At 41.8% G+C, this 19,139-nt stretch overlaps 1 protein-coding gene across 1 annotated transcript in view; it reads left to right on the forward strand.

Moving 5' to 3' along the window:
• The window catches only part of PTGS1 (prostaglandin-endoperoxide synthase 1), a 46,944-nt gene continuing 27,805 nt past the window's right edge, over positions 1-19,139 (forward strand). Inside the window, exons 1-2 of the mRNA XM_070759606.1 lie at positions 1-7; positions 117-188. Coding sequence (XP_070615707.1) covers positions 1-7; positions 117-188 — 79 coding nt within the window. The remainder of the gene's footprint in view (positions 8-116; positions 189-19,139) is intronic.

Genomic DNA, 19,139 nt, shown 5'->3' on the forward strand with positions numbered 1-19,139 from the left:
ATGCACTGTAAGTCCCAGGCGAGCTCCGGGCTCTCCAGCCAGCCAGCCACCCCTTCCTCCCCCCCCCCCAAAAACGATCCACCCACCCACCCAATTATCTCCTTCTCTCTTCCCAGGCTGGTGGTCTGCCTTCCTTCCCTTGGCGTTGCTGGTGGGTCTGCGTGGCAGCTCAGGAGGCTCCAGTCCAGGTAGGGTGGAAAGAAAAGAGGATGGAAACCTCAGCCGTTTTTTTGAAAACCTCTCTCCTCTCTCCTCCAAGTGGCAACCTGTTAGTAACTCCTGGATGTGATGGGGATGGGCAAGGAAGGATTGCATGTGTCCCCCGGGAAGGGAGCTTAGGAGCCGGGGTGAATTTTTTCCCCTTCTTTTTCTCTCCGGGCCAAACTTCGCGGTCTTTGGATTCCTCCAGGGAGTTGGCTGTGCATTTTGCGATGGTGAAGATAGTGGGTTGAGGAGCAAAGGAGCCAAATGTTATAGAACTGGAGTTGGCAAAGCAATACTTATGCCTGCCTCTCTCTCTCTCACTCCCCCTCTCTCTCTTTTCTCTCTCTCCTTTGTCTCTCTCCCCCCTCTCTTTCCCCTCTCTCTTTCTGTCTTTATCTTTCCTTCCCTCACTCTCTTGCTCTCTCTCTTTTCTCTCTCTCCTCCTTCTCTCTCACCCTCTCTCTTTCTCTCTCCCTCCCTCACCCTCTCTATATTTTCTCTCCCTCCTTTCTCTCTCTGCCCTCCCTCCCTCCCTCCTTCTCTCTCACCATCTTTCTTTCTTTCCCTCCCTCCCTCTCTTTCTCCCTTCTTCTCTCTCTCTCCTCTCTCGCCATCTCTTTCCTTCTTTCTCTCTCTCTGTCCCTCCCTCCTTCTCTCTCTCCCTCTCTTTCTCTCTCTGTCCCTCCCTCCTTCCCTCTCCTTCCCTCCTTCTCCCTCTCCTTTCCTCACTCCCTCACTCTCTCTCCCTCACTCTCTTTCTCTCTCCCCCTCCCTACCACTCCCTCACTCTTTCCCCCCTCCCTCCTTCTATCTTTCCATCCTTCTCTCTCCCTCTCTTTCTCTCTCTCCCCCTCTCTTTCCCCTCTCTCCCTCTCTTTTTCTCCCTTCCTCCTTCCCTCACCCTTCCTCCTTCCCCCTCTCTCTCTTTCTCTCTCTCCTTTCCTCCCTCCCTCCCTCTCTCTCCCCCTCTCTACCACTCCCTCACTCTCTCTCCCCCTCCCTTCTTCCCTCTCTCCTTCCTCTCTCTCCTCCTCTCTCTCTCTCTCCCCCTCTCTCCCCCTCTCTTTCTCTCCCTCCCTCCTTCCCCCTCTCACTGTCCTCTATTGCTGCCCTCTATAAGGATAGAGGATGGTACTGCTGAAGGACTTTAGTGTGGTCGACAGATGCTGCTGGGGTCCTCCCAAAGTGTTTTTTGTGGCTGCTGAGTCTCTAATTCTCCCACCTTGCAAGCCGGACTTTGTAATTGTGTAAATTTGAAAGTTTCTCTAGCTTATCTCTGAATCCAGGTTGTGTGTGTGCGTTTTTCTTCAGAAGAGGCAAAAAGAATCTGCTAGAGGCAGAAAGTCGGAATTTCCAGGAATTTATTGTTGGCTGCTCAATTTTGCTGCTGGCTTTTCTTTTCTGTTTTTCTTTTTCCTTCTTTACTTTTTTTAATGGAAGCAATAATAGAAAACTCTCTTGAGACCTGCTTCTCCGTTTGTCCGACTCCCAAACCCCTTCCCCAAAAGGGCCATTGGCAATTTTTTCCTAAGAAACAATCATCCAGATTCATCCAATTAAATTAACCATTCATGATATCGACCAGTGTTAGTTCTTATTACTCAAAGTACCCATGACGGCAGAGATGGGAATAGAATAGGATAGGATAGAATATAGGATACAAAATAGAATAGAATAGAATAAAATAGAACAGAATGGAATAGAATATAGGATACAAAATAGAATAGAATAGAATAAAATAGAACAGAATGGAATAGAATATAGGATACAAAATAGAATAGAATAGAATAAAATAGAACAGAATGGAATAGAATATAGGATACAAAATAGAATAGAATAGAATAAAATAGAACAGAATGGAATAGAATATAGGATACAAAATAGAATAGAATAGAATAAAATAGAACAGAATGGAATAGAATATAGGATACAAAATAGAATAGAATAGAATAAAATAGAACAGAATGGAATAGAATATAGGATACAAAATAGAATAGAATAGAATAAAATAGAACAGAATGGAATAGAATATAGGATACAAAATTAGAATAGAATAGAATAAAATAGAACAGAATGGAATAGAATACAGAATAGAACAGAGAATAGAATAGAATACAGAGTAAAATACAGAATAGAATATAGAATAGAATGCGGAATAGAACAGAACAGAATAGAATAGAATACAGAATAGAATAGAACATGGAATTGAATAGAATAGAATGGAAAAGAATATAGAATATAGATAGAATAGAGTTGTTTATTATTATTATTATTATTATTATTATTACTAGATTTGTATGCTGCCCCTCTCTGTAGACTCTGATTCTATATAGAATGGAATGGCATAGATTAGAATAGAATGCAGAATAGAATAGAATACAGAATAGAATAGAACATGGAATTGAATAGAATAGAATGGAAAAGAATATAGAATATAGAATAGAATAGAGTTGATTATTATTATTATTATTATTATTATTATTATTATTATTATCTAGATTTGTATGCTGCCCCTCTCTGAAGGCTCTGATTCTATATAGAATAGAATGGAATAGAATAGAAATAGAATAGAATAGAATAGAACATGGAATTGAATAGAACAGAACAGAGTAGAATACAGAATAGAATAGAATATTGGGTGCACTGAAGCAAAAAGATCGCTGAACTCTCTCCCATGCCCCCATCCCCTCACCACATTTTGCTTCCTGTCCATGCGCAGAAGCAAAATCTCACTGGGATGCACATGCACACATGCCAGACAGCTGAGGCTGCATGTCCAGCACCACTGGTAGCAGTGGGAGCGGCATCCCAGCCTGTATGTGACCCAAATCTCCCTCTTTTCTCTCTTCTTCAAAGGCCCTGCTGGAGGCTTTTCCTCCTAAGCCGCGCTTAGAACTTCTGATCTTTCACAACTCTTCCTAGGATTGGCCTTTACAAATCAAAGGCTTTGCAGGGCCGTTCTCAGCTGCCTGGAAACTATGTCAGGGCTTACTTCAGTCTGTATCTTGAGGTCCTATCGGGCCTCTGCCTTTCAAGAGGCTATAAAACCACGGTTTGCCCCAAGGGATGCAGAAGATGGACGGGAAGGGAAGAGGGGTTGAGCAGGGGGATTGGACCTGATGACCCTGGAAATCCCTTCCAACTCTATGATTCCATGACTCTATGATTCTATAATTCTATGACTCTATGATTCTATGACTCTATGATTCTATGACTGTATGACTCTATAATTTGATGACTCTATGACTCTATGACTCTATGACTCTAAGACTCTATGACTATATGACTATATGACTATATGACTATATGACTATATAATTCTATGACTATGACTCTATGACTATGACTGATTCTATGATTCTATGGCTCTATAATTCTATCTATGACTCTATGATTCTATGACTCTATGACTCTGACTCTGACTCTATGACTCTATGACTCTATGACTCTATGACTCTATGACTCTATGACTATGACTCTATGACTCTATGACTCTATGACTCTATGACTCTATGACTCTATGACTCTATGATTCTATAACTATCTCTATGACTCTATGACTCTTTGATACTTTGACTTTATGACTCTATTATTATTATTATTATTATTATTATTATTATTATTATTATTATTATTATTATTATATTATTTATTGGATTTGTATGCCGCCCCTCTCTGCAGACTCTATGACGCTATGACTCTATAATTCTATTACTATGATTCTATGACTATGATTCTATGAGTCTATGAGTCTATGATTCTATGATTCTATGACTCTATGATTCTATGACTATGATTCTATGACTCTATGATTCTGATTCTATGACTATGACTCTATGACTCTATGACTATGACTCTATGACTCTATGACTCTATGACTCTCTGACTCTCTGACTCTCTGACTCTCTGACTCTATGACTCTATGACTCTATGACTCTATGACTCTATGACTCTATGACTCTATGACTATGACTCTATGACTCTACAACTCTATGACTCTACGACTCTATGATTCTATGTAAGGCAATGCTTGAGACCAGGAGCCACCAGGAAAGGCCAACCACCGTCCTGAAAACCTAGAAACACCCTCTATCCCAGAACATGAACTTGCCAGCCCTGTGTTGCCAGGTGGGAGTGGCTTGAAGATCATGTTACTGGGGGAGTGTGGTTTAAAGGTCACGTGACTGGCTTAAAGTTGGCCAACTTGACATCACTCATGTCAAGGGTTAGGGTTAGAGTGCCTGGCCTCTCCTCACCTCAAAGAGAGACAATTTCTCTATCTATGAACATCCAAAATATACTATTTAATCCTATGTATATATGTGTACATACATATTATATAAAGGCACACAAAAATATACATTATCTACTGTATAAACTGTATGTGTATGTATACAGAGAGAGAGAGAGAAAGAGAGAGAGTTCTTCTAAAATGATACACATTCAACCTCATTTACTGCGATAGGAAAAACAGACCCAGAGCCCAGAAGGGAAGAAAAGAAAAAAAATCATTTTTTTTCTACCAGTTCTGCATACCTGACTATACCCGTGGGAACCCATCGCTGTTTGAACGGTCCCTGCAAAGAGGAGGGGGTTCAACCTATTCCCCAAAGCACCAGAAGGCAGGAGAAGGAACAATGGAGGAAGCCCAAATTATTATTCTATTGGGCGTGATTGAAAAAATAATATATAAAAAGGAAATAAAGTACTTGATTATACACATCACCCCTGCGGCTAGAATAACATCTGTGCAATATTGGAAAAACAAGGAAATACCAAAAGACGTAATTAGGGAGGACATAATTAGAAAAATATTGGATTGCAAAGAAAAGAAAAAAAAAAAGAAGAAGAGGCTGAATACCACTCAGTATGGAACAAATTGTCGAAACAGTTGGAAGAGGGAACGAATGGATAAAAGATGGACTGGGACTGTCAATACTTGAAGGAGGAGGGAGGTGAACTCCATCATGGTTACTTTAACCATCCCTGCAGGATTGGTGTCACAAATTCAGGATTATGTACCAGACATCCACAGTCCTTGGGGCAGGAGCTGGGCCAGAGCTAACCACAACACCCTATGCAACTAGACACACAATCCTAGCTTAGAACTATGTCGCCTTAAACACGACCTAACCATAGCCCGTAAAATCATCTGCTACAACGTCCTTCCCGTTAACAACTACTTCAGCTTCAACCACAACAACACACGAGCACACAATAGATCCAAACTCAAAGTAGATCGCTCCAAACTCAAGTGCAGGAAATACAACTTTAGCAACCAAGTAGTTGATGCCTGGAACCCACTACCGGACTCTGTAGTATCATCACCTAACCCCCAAAACTTTACCCTTTAAACTATCCACTGTTGACCTCTCTGATTCCTAAGAAGTCAGTAAGGGGCGTGCATAAGTGAACCAGCTTGCCTTCCATCCCCTGTCCTAATGTTTCTCTTTTACTAGTATCATGTATATAAGTGTTATTCTATCTTTGCATACCACCAATACGTACTTGAAAAAACAAATAAATAAATAAACTAACAAAAACCTCACCTACAAAAAGATATTGATAAAATTGAACGGGTCCAAAGACAGGCTACAAAAATGGTGGAAGGTCTTAAACATAAAACTTACCAGGAAAGACTTCATGAACTCCATCTGTATAGTCTGGAGGACAGAAGGGAAAGGGGGGACACGATTGAAACATTTCAATATGTGAAAGGGATCAATAAGGTTCAGGAGGGAAGTGTTTTCAATAGAAAAGTGAACATTAGGATGAGGGGGCACAATCTGAGGTCAGTTGGGGGAAAGATCAGAAGCAACGGGAGAAAATATTATTTGACCGAAAGAGTAGTAGATGCTTGGAGCAAAATTCCAGCAGACGTGGTTGGTAAATCCACAGTCACTGAATTTAAACATGCCTGGGATGAACATAGATCCATCCTAAGATAAAATACAGGAAATAGTATAGGGGCAGATTAGATGGACCGTGAGGGTTTTTTTCTGCCTTCTATGCTTTTATGTTTCTAGGATGAAAATTGCTCAATTGGGAGAAAAAAGAAAGCTATCAACCTTGGTGTTGCTTCTGGGGGGGAATTTAGCATTCAACTTGTTGTGGAAACAAAACTGGAGTTGGGAGAATAACTACGAACTTGCTCTCTCTGGGGAGAATCCTTTACACTCAACAAGAGTCCAACTTCCTTACTCGCTCCTTCAGGATCTCTTAAAGCAGTGTTTTTCAACCAGTGTGCCGTGGCACACTAGTGTGCCGTGAGATATGGTCAGGTGTGCCGCGAAACTCAGAGAGAGAAAGAAAGAGAAAGAAAGCAAGAGAGAGGAAGAGAGAGAGGGAGAGGAAGAACAAGAGAGAGAGAAAGAAAGAGAGAGAGAGAGAAAGAGAACAAGAGAAAGAAAGCAAGAGAGAGAGAAAGAGAGAGAAAGAAAGCAAGAGAGAGAGAGGGGGAGGGAAGGAGAGAGAGAGAAAGACATAGAGGGAGGTAGGGACAGAGAGAGAAAGAGAGCAAAAAAAGAGAGGAAGGAAGAGAGAGGGATGGAGAGAGAGAGAAAGAAAGAGGAAGGAAAGGAGAGAAAGAGGGAGAGAGAAATAGAGCGAAAGGGAGGAAGAGAGAGAATTTTTTTGTCCAAACTTTTTTTAGCCCCCCACCCCGCTCAATGTGCCCCAGGGTTTCATAAATGTAAAAAATGTGCCACGGCTCAAAAAAGGTTGAAAATCACTGTCTTAAAGCACAGTGAAAGGGCCTGCCTCCTCTATTGCTGATGTCCCCTTCCATGGACAACCGCAAAGAGATGTAGCAATAGCACTTAAACTTATATGCCGCTTTATAGTGCTTCACAGCCCTCTCTAAGTGGTTTGCAGAGTCAGCCTCTTGCCCCCAACAATCTGGGTCCACATTTGACCCACCTCGGAAGGATGGAAGGCTGAGTCGATCTTGAGCTAGTCGGGATCGAACTACTGGCGGTGTGTAGAGTTAGCCTGCAATTCTGCATTCTAACCACTACACCATGGAAGGAAAGGGAAGGGAAGGGAGGGGGGAGGAAGGAAGGAAGGAAAGGAAAGAAGGAAGGAAGGAAGGAAGGACGGAAGGACGGAGGGAAGGAAGGAAGGAAGAGCAATATTACTTAGCCTTATATAATGCTTCACAGGGCTATACAGCCTGCTCTAAGCAGTTTACAGAAATCAGCCTCTTGCCCCCAACAATCTGGGTCCTCATTTGACCCATCTTGGAAGGATGGAAGGCTGAGTCAACCTTGAGCTAGTCGGGATCGAACTGCTGGCGGAGTTAGCCTGTAATCCTGCATTTTAACCACTACACAATGGAAGGAAAGGAAAGGGAAGGGAGGGGAGAGGAAGGAAGGAAGGAAGGAAGGAAGGAAGGAAGGAAGGAAGGAAGGAAGGAAGAGCAATATTACTTAGCCTTATATACTGCTTCAAAGGGTTTTACAGCCCTCTCTAAGTGGTTTACAGATTCAGCCTCTTGCCCCCAACCATCTGGGTCCTCATTTGACCCACTTCGGAAGGCAGACGGCAGGCAGCAGTAGTCAGCAGTACTCCAATCTAACCACTGCCCCACCGTGGCTCCTTAATGGCTCCTAAACCTAAGGAAACACATGCAGTGCTTGACTTACAACAGTTCATTCAGTGACTGTTTGAAGTTCTAAGTTTAGGGATTGTTCGACATCTACCCAAGTCTTACTTATGTTGCTCCCTGTGCATCATGAAAGGGGAAATATTATCCTTATTGCAAAGGGTTACACAGCTGCTGCTATCTCTTTTGTTCTGTGGAAGTGGTCCTTTTGGTTCTGTTCCACTTGTATTTCTTTTTCTACTAGGGTAAGAAGGAAAGGAGAGAGAAAAAAAGGGGAAGGAGAAAGGAAAAGGGGAAGGAGAAATTAAAGGGAGTGACAGAGAAAAAGGAAGGAAAAGAGAGAGGGAAGGAAAGGAAAAGAAAGGAAGGGGAAAGGAAAGGAAGGAGGAAGGGAAGGTTAGGGAAGGAAAAGAATGGAAGGAGAAAGGGAAGGAAAGGAAAGGAAGGAGGAAGGGAAGGGAAGGAAAAGAAAGGAAGGAGAAAGGGAAGGAAAGGAAAGGAAGGAGGAAGGGAAGGGAAGGAAAAGAAAGGAAGGAGAAAGGGAAGGAAAAGAAGGGGAGGAGGAAGGGGAGGGAAGGAAGGAGGAAGAGAAGGGAAGGAAAAGAAAAGAAAGGAAGGAGGAAGGGAAGGGAAGGAAGGAGGAAGGGAAGGGAAGGGAAGGAAAAGAGAAGAAAGGAGGAAGGGAAGGAAGGAGGAAGGGAAGGGAAGGAAAAGAAAAGGAAGGAAGGAGGAAGGGAAGGGAAGGAAGGAGGAAGGGAAGGGAAGGGAAAGAAAAGAGAAGAAAGGAAGGAGGAAGGGAAGGAAAGGAAAGGAAAGGAAAGGAAAGGGAGAAGGCTAGTAATATGTGTAAACTTTTACTACAGCCCCAAATGCAATCAGAAATAGTTTGAATTCCTGACTGTTCAGGAGAGATATAACCCTGGGTTGAGTTAACTAAACACTCCAACGGCTCCGCCTTAGAATAGAATAAATGGCCCTAAAAGCCCTTTTCCTACTAAATGCTTTAATAAATACACGAAGCATCTGCTTGCTCTTGCTCTTCATGTTGTCCAAACAGCAAACTTATCTATTTCTCCAAGCTGGCCCCCAAAACCCCATCACCACATTGAAGGAGGTGCTCACGATAGAATAAAATAGTCCAATAAAGGGTTAGTGGTTTAGCCCTTTCCAAAATAAGCAAGGATTTTTTTTTTTTTAAACCCACACTCTTATAAAGGAACATGATAAGCAATAAGAAAAAAAATGCAAAGAGAAACCGTTGACATGGAGTTAAGAGAAGGAGGAGGAGGAAGAATAAAAAGGAGGAGAAGGAAGAAGAAGAAGGAAGAGGAGGAGGAGGAGGAAGAAGAAGAGAAGGAGGAGGAAGAAGAGGAGGAGGAGAAGGAAGAAGAAGAATAGGAGGGGGAAGAGGAGGAAGAAGAAAAGGAGGAGGGTAGAGGGAAGGGGGGAGGAGGAGGATAGGGGAGGAGAGAACTAACCAAGTTTAATTCGAAAACTAACCTGGAATTAATTAATTAATTAATTAATTAATTAATTAATTAATTTGTCAAACATGAATTGGATAGTAGTAGTTTGTATAAACATAATTTAAAAGTAATGATAAAAGAGGACAATAGAAGAATAGTTGCGTAGGGTATTCACAACAGAATACTCTACGCAACTAGACTTACAATCCTAGGTTTAGAAAGCTTGGAACTACGTCGCCTTAAACATGACAAGCATAGTCCATAAAATCATCTGCTGCAACCTCCTTCCTGTCAACGGCTACTTTAGCTTCAACCACAACAACACACGAGCACACAACAGATACAAACTTAAAGTAAGTAGCTCCTTGGTTGTGGACCCCTGGACTAGAATGCATCCATTGTACCTTCCAAGCCTATTATTCTATGTTCTAAGAATTGGGCTGGAGCAGTATGTCTTTTAAAATTATTATTAAAAAACAAACTTTATTTATAACACACAAAACAAAACATAAAACATTTTAAAAAGTTGGACGTTGTGTGACGTGACTGTAATACAGCTCTAATAAGTGCTTATTTCCTACTACATAACTACAAGGGTTACCCAGAAAGTAATGCACCATATTTTTTCCCTCAGCCTACAGTAATGGTATGAATGTGAAACTTTAGATATACATTATTTCAATTGTCAGGAGTGCGTGTGTAAATTTTGCGCTTCTTCAGATAGATAGCGTAGCTGCAGCCGTGTTTCCAAATGGCGTCTGTAAGTGATGTACATTTCAACAGCATGTCCACAGACTCAAACTCAACCTGGATAAGACGGAGTGGCTGTGGGTTCTGCCTCCAAGGACAATTCCATCTGTTCATCCATAACCCTGGGGGGGGGGGGGAAATTATTGACCCCATCAGAGAGGGTCCGCAACTTAGGCGTCCTCCTCGATCCACAGCTCAAATTAGAGAACCATCTTTCAGTTGTGGCGAGGGGGACGTTTGCCCAGGTTCGCCTGGTGCACCAGTTGTGGCCCTATCTGGACTGGGACTCATTGCTCACAGTCACTCATGCCCTCATCACCTCGAGATTCGACTACTGTAATGCTCTCTACATGGGGCTACCTTTGAAAAGTGTTCGGAAACTTCAGATCGTGCAGAATGCAACTGCGAGAGCAATCATGGGCTTTCCCAGGTATGCCCATGTTACTCCAACACTCCACAGTGTGCATTGGTTGCCGATCAATTTCTGGTCACTATTCAAAGTGTTGGTTATGACCTATAAAGCCCTTCATGGCATTGGACCAGAATATCTCCATAACCGCCTTCTGCCGCACGAATCCCAGTGACCAATTAGGTCCCACAGAGTTGGCCTTCTCTGGGTTCTGTCGACTAAACAATGTCGTCTGGCGGGTCCCAGGGGAAGAGCCTTCTCTGTGGCAGCCCCGACTCTCTGGAACCAGCTCCCCCCGGAGATTAGAACTGCCCCCACCCGCCTCGCCTTTCGTAAACTCCTTAAAACTCACCTCTGCCGTCAGGCCTGGGGGAATTGAGGCATTCCCTCCCCCTCTCCCCAGGCCTATATAATTTATGTATGGTATGTCTATGTGTATGTCTGGTTTAATAATGGGGTTTTAAAATGCTTTTTAAATCTATTAGATTTGTCATGAATTGTTTTATTGTATGCTGTGAGCCGCCCCGAGTCTACGGAGAGGGGCAGCATACAAATCTAATAAATAATAATAATAATAATGTTGTCATTGAATTTCTCACTGCGGAGAAAGAAACTGTTGGGAACATTCACCAATGTTTGTGTACAGTTTATGGAGAATCTGCAGTCGACAGAAGTACGGTTAGTCGCTGGGCACAGAGGTGATTTGCACAGTGCAGAAATGGCTTCGTGACCAGAACAAGGAGTGGTACCGACAGGGCATACACGCCCTTGTCTCGCTGGAGGAAGGCCACGGAACGGGACGGAGATTACGCGGAAAAATAGGGAGTGTAGAAGAAACATCATTCTTTCTTGTGTGTAAGTTTCATTGTGTTCAATAAATAATAATTGAAGAAAAAAAATGTGGTGCATTACTTTCTGGGCGACCGCCGTATATTTACATAATATATTATGTACAATTCTGTATAATTCTGTACAATGATCTTATTCAGGTATCTCTTCTTTCCTTCCTTTTTTTGGATCGATCCTCTGACATTTACTCTCTAACTTTCTAACATTAATTGACTTCCTGTCTTTGCTTTTTCCTTTTTTCCATCCAGTCATAGAACCTATAGAATTCTAGCTCATCTGTATTTTGAAGTTCTTTGGTTAGGTTATCCTTTTCTCCAAACGCTGTTATTTTTTTCAATTACACAATTTGTAACACAATTTCTGTTGAGTTTGATTTTTGAGCCTTTTAATAGTTAATTAGGCAGGCTGGTTTCAAAACTGTAGTTAGTTTTCTTCTACCGCGTCAAGTTTTTTCTCTATAATGTAATATAGTTAATTAAGCAACATGAGCATCAAATTGATTTTTTACATAGCCATTTTGCTAACTTCCCGGAAAATCTTGGCGCAGTCAGTGATGAACAAAGTGAGCAATTCCACCAAGATTTGAAGGTCATGGAGGCACAGGATCAAGGTAGATAGGATGTACATATGATAGCTGTCTATTGTTGGAAAATCAAGCAAGATTGTCCACAGATTAAACACTCCAGAAAAAGCTATAAGAGAAATTTTTTACCTTAAAATGGCTACAAAAATGGTGGAAGGTCTTAAGCATAAAACTTATCAGGAATTACTACAGCGCCTAAAACACGATTTAAATATTGCCTACAAGATCATATGCTGCAACGACCTACCGGTCAATGACTACTTCAGCTTCAACCGCAACAACACAAGAGCACGCAACAGATTCAAACTTAATATTAACCGCTCCAAGCTTGACTGTAAAAAATATGACTTTAGCAATCAAGTTGTAAAAGCATGGAACTCATTACCGGACTCAATAGTGTCAACCCCTAACCCCCAACATTTCTCCTTAGACTATCCATGGTTGACCTCTCCAGGTTCCTAAGAGGTCAGTAAGGGGCGTACATAAGTGCACTAGTGTGCCTTTCATCCCCTGTCCAATTGTCTTTCCTTTATCTCATATATCATATATATTTTCTTCCTTTCATATATCTTCTCCTCTATTTTTACATATTATCTTTATATATATTACTTTATGTCTATTCTCTTCCATATGTATTGTGCATTGGACAAATGAATAAATGAAATGAAAGACTTCATGAACTCAATCTGTATAATCTGGAGGACGGAAGGGAAAGGGGGGGCACGATCGAAACATTTAAATAGGTTAAATGGTTAAATAAGGTTCAGGAGAAAAGTGTTTTTAATAGGAAAGTGAACACAAGAGCAAGGGGACACAATCTGAGGTTTGTTGGGGGAAAGATTAGAAGTAAGGTGAGAAAATATTATTTGACTGAAAGAGTAGTAAATGCTTGGAACAAACTTCCAGCAGACGTGGTTGGTCAATCCTCAGGAACTGAATTTAAACATGCCTGGGATAAACATAGATCCACCCTAAGATAAAATACAAGAAATAGTATAAGGGCAGACTAGATGGATCATTCATGAGGTCTTTTTCTGCTGTCAATCTTCTATGTTTCTATGTTAATATATATAATTACGGTTCGGTTAAAAAAATAACTATTGGTACGAACACAAATTACCTTGCAGTAACTATTATAGCCTTTGTATGGATACAATTATTCTTTGTAAACAGTATATTCGCTAAGTTTTTACTTTCCTTTCCTTTATATACACAATTTGTATGACTTTTGAAGGTATTCTGCAGCTTTAAAAGTTGACGTGATAGACAAATCTGTAGTTATTTTTGGGTCTGGAGGCCAAAAGGTAGTTGTAAACAAGCCACAGATTTAAGACAACGAAATTGCTGTTCCCCAGTGTTATATCTTCCTCAGTAGATATGTTTTCATTTTTTCAATATTGTGCAAAAACTATTCTCACTACTGTCGCTATATGCAGAATCAGATACAATTGATTTGTGTGTTTTTTTCAAAATTCTCACAGACTATTCTTAACAGAAAGAGCTCAGGATTTTTTCTATTTTCCTTTCTAATAGAAACATAGAAAGATAGAAGACTGACGGCAGAAAAAGACCTCATGGTCCATCTAGTCTGCCCTTATACTATTTCCTGTATTTTATCTTACAATGGATATATGTTTATCCCAGGCATGTTTAAATTCAGTTACTGTGGATTTACCAACCACGTCTGCTGGAAGTTTGTTCCAAGGATCTACTACTCTTTCAGCGAAATAATATTTTCTCACGTTGCTTTTGATCTTTCCCCCAACTAACTTCAGATTGTGTCCCCTTGTTCTTGTGTTCACTTTCCTATTAAAAACACTTCCCTCCTGAACCTTATTTAACCCTTTAAGATATTTAAATGTTTCCATCATGTCCCCCCTTTTCCTTCTGTCCTCCAGACTGTACAGATTGAGTTCATTAAGTCTTTCCTAATACGTTTTATGCTTAAGACCTTCCACCATTCTTGTAGCCCGTCTTTGGACCCGTTCAATTTTGTCAAAATCTTTTTGTAGGTGAGGTCTCCAGAACTGAACACAGTATTCCAAATGTGGTCTCACCAGTACTCTCTATAGCGGGATCACAATCTCCCTCTTCCTGCTTGTTATACCTCTAGCTATGCAGCCAAGCATCCTACTTTTTATTTATTTATTTATTCATTTGTCCAATACATAAATACATAGGAAGAAAATAGACATGTGATAATATAAAAAGAGGGTGAAGGTGAACTTAGAGGAGAGGATATATGAAAGGAAGAGAATATATAAGATAGGTGAAAAAAAGGAAAGACAATTGGACAGGGGACGAAAGGCACACCAGTGCACTTATGTACGCCCATTACTGGCCTCTTACTGGCCTCTTACTTGCTTTTCCTACTGCCCGACCACACTGCTCACTCATTTTGAGACTGTCAGAAATCACTACCCCTAAATCCTTCTCTTCTGAAGTTTTTGTTGTACTTCCTCTAGCCCAGTGTTTTTCAACCAGTGTGCCGTGGCACACTAGTGTGCCGCGAGACATGGTCAGGTGTGCCGCGAAGAAGGAAGCTCAGGTTCCGGTCTCACAACTTTTTGCTGAGAGAGAGAGAGTGAGAGAGAGAGAAAGCAAGAGAGAGAGAAAGAGAGAGAAAGAAAGCAAGAGAGAGAGAAAGAAAGAGAGAAAGAGAGTATGAGAGAGAGCGAAAGCAAGAGAAAGAAAAGAGAGAGAAAGAAAGAGTGAAAAGAAAGCAAGCAAGAGAGAGAGCGAAAGAGAGAAAAAAGAAAGCAAGAGAGAAAGAAAGCAAGAGAGAGAGAAAGAGAGGAGAGGAAGGGAGAGAGAGAAATGAGAGAAAAAGGGGAGGAAAAAAGAGAAATGAGAAAATTACTGAGACAGAGAATGAGAGGAAAGAGAGAGAAACAAAAGAGAGAGAGAAGTGACTCTTGATTTAAAGCATATGATAAAAAGCATCCAAAGAATAAGAGAACCCCCCCCCCCAGCCCTCACCTGTTTTTGGAAATGGTTCAAGAGTATGTATACACAGAGAGAGGGTGGGGGAGGAGACAGGGATGGAAAAAGAGAGAAGAGTGTCTTAGGGTGTCATTTTGTGTCATTTTGGTTGGTGATGTGCCCCAGGATTTTGTAAATGTAAAAAAATGTGCCGCGGCTCAAAAAAGGTTGAAAATCACTGCTCTAGCCAAATCTGGATTCCCCCCCCCCCCAATACTGCCTCAAACAGTATGTCAATCCCTCATTCTGATTTCGTTTTTCTCTCTTACTCCACCAGCCAAGAAAGGGACACCACACAGAGATGCGTGGAAGATAGGAAATTAACATTTTGCAATACACAAACAGTGAAGTCAACTCCAGACAGCTGGTTTCCTCCTGTTCTAAAACAAAAAAAATCTGTCTGCAGAGTGATGCAACTATTGTCACGCAGGCTAGATACTGGGCAAATTTCCTGCCTGGACAAGACTGACGTTTTTGTTTTGTTTTGTTTTTAGAGTAAAGCTGAAGTTTTAAAGCAACCTCCCTGTTGCTTTGTAAATGACTGTGTTTGTTTTTTGTCTTTTTAAAAAAGCTAAAAGTTCTATGGTTTAAAAGAAAGAAAGAAAAGCACCACAGGTACAATCTCGGATCTGAGAAGTGGTTTTGCCACTTCCTTGTTACCTTTCCACCTTTCCAAGGTGGGTCAAATAAGGCAGTGTTTTTCAACCAGTGTGCCGTGGCACACTAGTGTGCCGCGAGACATGGTCAGGTGTGCCGCGAAGCTCAGAGAGAGAAAGAAAGAGAGAGAAAGAGAGAAAGAAAGAAAGAGCAAGAGAGAGAGAAAGCAAGCAAGAGAGAGAGAAAGAAAACAAGAGAGAAAGCAAGCAAGAGAAAGCAAGCAAGAGAGAGAGAAAGAGAACAAGAGAGAGAAAGCAAGAGAGAGAAAGAAAGAAAGAGAGGGAGGGAAGGTGGGAGAGAGAAAGACATAGAGGGAAGTAGGGAGGGAGAGAGAAAGAGAGAAAAAAAGAGGAAAGAAGGAAGAGAGAAAGAAAGATGGATGGAGAGAGAGAGAAAAAAGGAGGGAGAGAAAGAGGGAGAGAGAAATAGAGCAAAAGGGAGGAAGAGAGAGAATTTTTTTGTCTAAACTTTTTTTAGCCCGCCCCCCCCCCAATGTGCCCCATGGTTTTGTAAATGTAAAAAATGTGCCGTGGCTCAAAAAAGGTTGAAAATCACTGAAATAAGGGACCAACATTGTTGGGGGTGACAGGCTGACTCCGTAAACTGCTTAGCAACAGCAATAGCACTTAGATTTATACAGTGCTTCAAAGCCCTCTGTAAGCGGTTTACAGAGTCAGCCTCTCGCCTCCAATAATCTGAGTTTCTCATTTTAGTTATCTTAGAAGACGGAATCATCCTTGAGCCTGGTGAGAGTCGAACTGCCAAATTGCAGTCAGCTGGCAGTCAGCAGAAGTAGCCTGCAGTACTGCACTCTTATAGAGGTTAGAGAGGATTGTAAAGCACTATGAAGGGGTATATAACTCTGCAATATTGCTATAGGTTTTGCCTCCCAAGGACAATTCCATCTGTCCGTCCATTACCCTGGGGGGGGGAATCACTAACCCCCTCCGAGAGGGTCCGCAACCTGGGTGTCCTCCTCGATCCACAGCTCACATTAGAGAAACATCTTTCAACTGTGGCGAGGGGGGCGTTTGCCCAGGTTCGCCTGGTGCACCAGTTGCGGCCCTATTTGGACCGGGAGTCAATGCTCACAGTCACTCATGCCCTCATCACCTCGAGGCTCGACTACTGTAATGCTCTCTACATGGGGCTACCTTTGAAGAATGTTTGGAAACTTCAGATCGTGCAGAATGCAGCTGCGAGAGCTATCATGGGCTTTCCTAAATACTCCCATGTCACACCAACACTCCGCAGTCTGCATTGGTTTCTGATTAGTTTCCAGTCACAATTCAAAGTGTTGGTTATGACCTATAAAGCCCTTCATGGCACCGGACCAGAATATCTCCAGGACCTCCTTCTGCCGCACAAATCCCAGCGACCAGTTAGGTCCCACAGAGTGGGCCTTCTCCAGGTCCCATCAACTAAACAATGTCGTTTGGTGGGACACAGGGGAAGAGCCTTCTCTGTGGCGGCCCCAACCCTTTGGAACCAACTCCCCCCAGATATCAGAGTTGCCCCCACCCTCCTTGCCTTTTGTAAGCTCCTTAAAACCCACCTCTGTCGTCAAGCATGGGGGAATAGAGACTTTCCCTCCCCCTAGGCTTATAAAATTTATGCATGGTATGTTAGTATGTATGATTGGTTTCTAAATTGGGGTTTTAAATTAACTTAAATATTAGATTTGTTTACATTGTATTATTATTGCTGTGAGCCGCCCCGAGTCTGCGGAGAGGGATGGCATACAAATCTGATTAATAAATAATAAATAAATATATATTTCTCTGTCTTTCTGTCTGTCTCCGTCTCGTCTCCCTCTCTTTCTTTATTTCTCTCTCTCTCTATCGTAGATGTAGAGTCATAGAGTCGTAGACTTGATTGTGAGGACACAATCAAGTCCCCGGAGAGCTGTCAGTTTGAGGACACAATCTAACCGCGGCCCAGGAATTTGGCATTTGCTGCCAGGCAAACAGACAGGGGTTAAGTCGGCTGAAAGAGTAAATTTATTACGTTGTGGCTTCCAATTGTATTAAGAACTGCAGACAATTGATAATTGGCTAGTTATTTGAGCTTTTCTATACCTGGAAGTCTTGACTGATTGTGTGCAGTTGTCCCACCGCCCTTCTTCACTTGAGTGACTTTGGGCGTTGTCTTGATGTGTCTATTGTCAAGCTTCATGCTCTACCTGTTCTGACCTAGGTGTTCCCAAACCACGAAGCAGATCCTTGTCCTGAGAAAAATCCCCTTTTGATTAAATTACTGTGAAGTCTTTTCATTCACATTCAGCAAAATCTTTCAAGAGTGAATTGACAGTCACTGGCCTCTTCAAAACCTGGCAGTAGTCTCTAGAAACATAGAAACATAGAAGATTGACAGCAGAAAAAGACTTCATGGTCCATCTAATCTGCCCTTGTACTATTTCCTGTATTTTCTCTTAGGATGGATATATTAGGAGGGAGATTATGATCCCGCTATATAGAATGCTGGTGAGACCACATTTGGAATACTGTGTTCAGTTCTGGAGACCTCACCTACAAAAAGATATTGACAAAATTGAACGGGTCCAAAGACGGGCTACAAGAATGGTGGAAGGTCTTAAGCATAAAACTTATCAGGAAAGACTTCATGAACTCAATCTGTATAGTCTGGAGGACAGAAGGGAAAGGGGGGACATGATCGAAACATTTAAATATGTTCAAGGGTTAAATAAGGTCCAGGAGGGAAGTGTTTTTAATAGGAAAGTGAACACAAGAACAAGGGGACACAATCTGAGGTTAGTTGGGGGAAAGATCAAAAGCAACATGAGAAAATATTATTTTACTGAAAGAGTAGTAGATCCTTGGAACAAACTTCCAGCAGACGTGGTAGATAAATCCACAGTAACTGAATTTAAACATGCCTGGGATGAACATAGATCCATCCTAAGATAAAATACAGAAAATAGTATAAGGGCAGACTAGATGGACCAGGAGGTCTTTTTCTGCCGTCAGACTTCTATGTTTCTATATGTTTATCCCAGGCATGTTTAAATTCAGTTCCTGTGGATTTACCAACCACGTCTGCTGGAAGTTTGTTCCAAGCATCGACTACTCTTTCAGCCAAATAATATTTTTCTCAACGTTGCTTCTGATCCTTCCCCCAACTAACCTCAGATTGTGCCCCCTTGTTCTTGGGTTCACTTTCCTATTGAAAATACTTCCCTCCTGAACCTTATTGAACCCTTTAACATATTTAAATGTTTCGATCATGTCCCCCCTTTCCCTTCTGCCCTCCAGACTATACAGACAGAGTTCATGAAGTCTTTCCTAATAAGTTTTATGCTTAAGACCTTCCACCATTTTTGTAGCCCGTCTTTGGAACCATTCGGTTTTATCAATATCTTTTTGTAGGTGATGTCTCCAGAACTGAACACAGTATTCCAAATGGGGTCTCACCAGCGCTCTGAGAGTCATGAATCAATTAAGTGAACTAATTGTCTCCTGCAAACTGCTTTTCGCTCCTCTTTTATTCCTTATGGGAGGGGCCATTCACCATCCACCTGTGGCCTGACTCCCAAGTTGACCCTTGTTCCTCAGCTGTTCCCTTCGCCTGGCAGCTCTGGGAACAGGCTCCAGCTGTTTATCTGCCTCACTGATATCT

The sequence above is a fragment of the Erythrolamprus reginae genome, chromosome 8 (genome assembly GCF_031021105.1).
Source record: "Erythrolamprus reginae isolate rEryReg1 chromosome 8, rEryReg1.hap1, whole genome shotgun sequence".
NCBI lineage: Eukaryota > Metazoa > Chordata > Lepidosauria > Squamata > Dipsadidae > Erythrolamprus > Erythrolamprus reginae.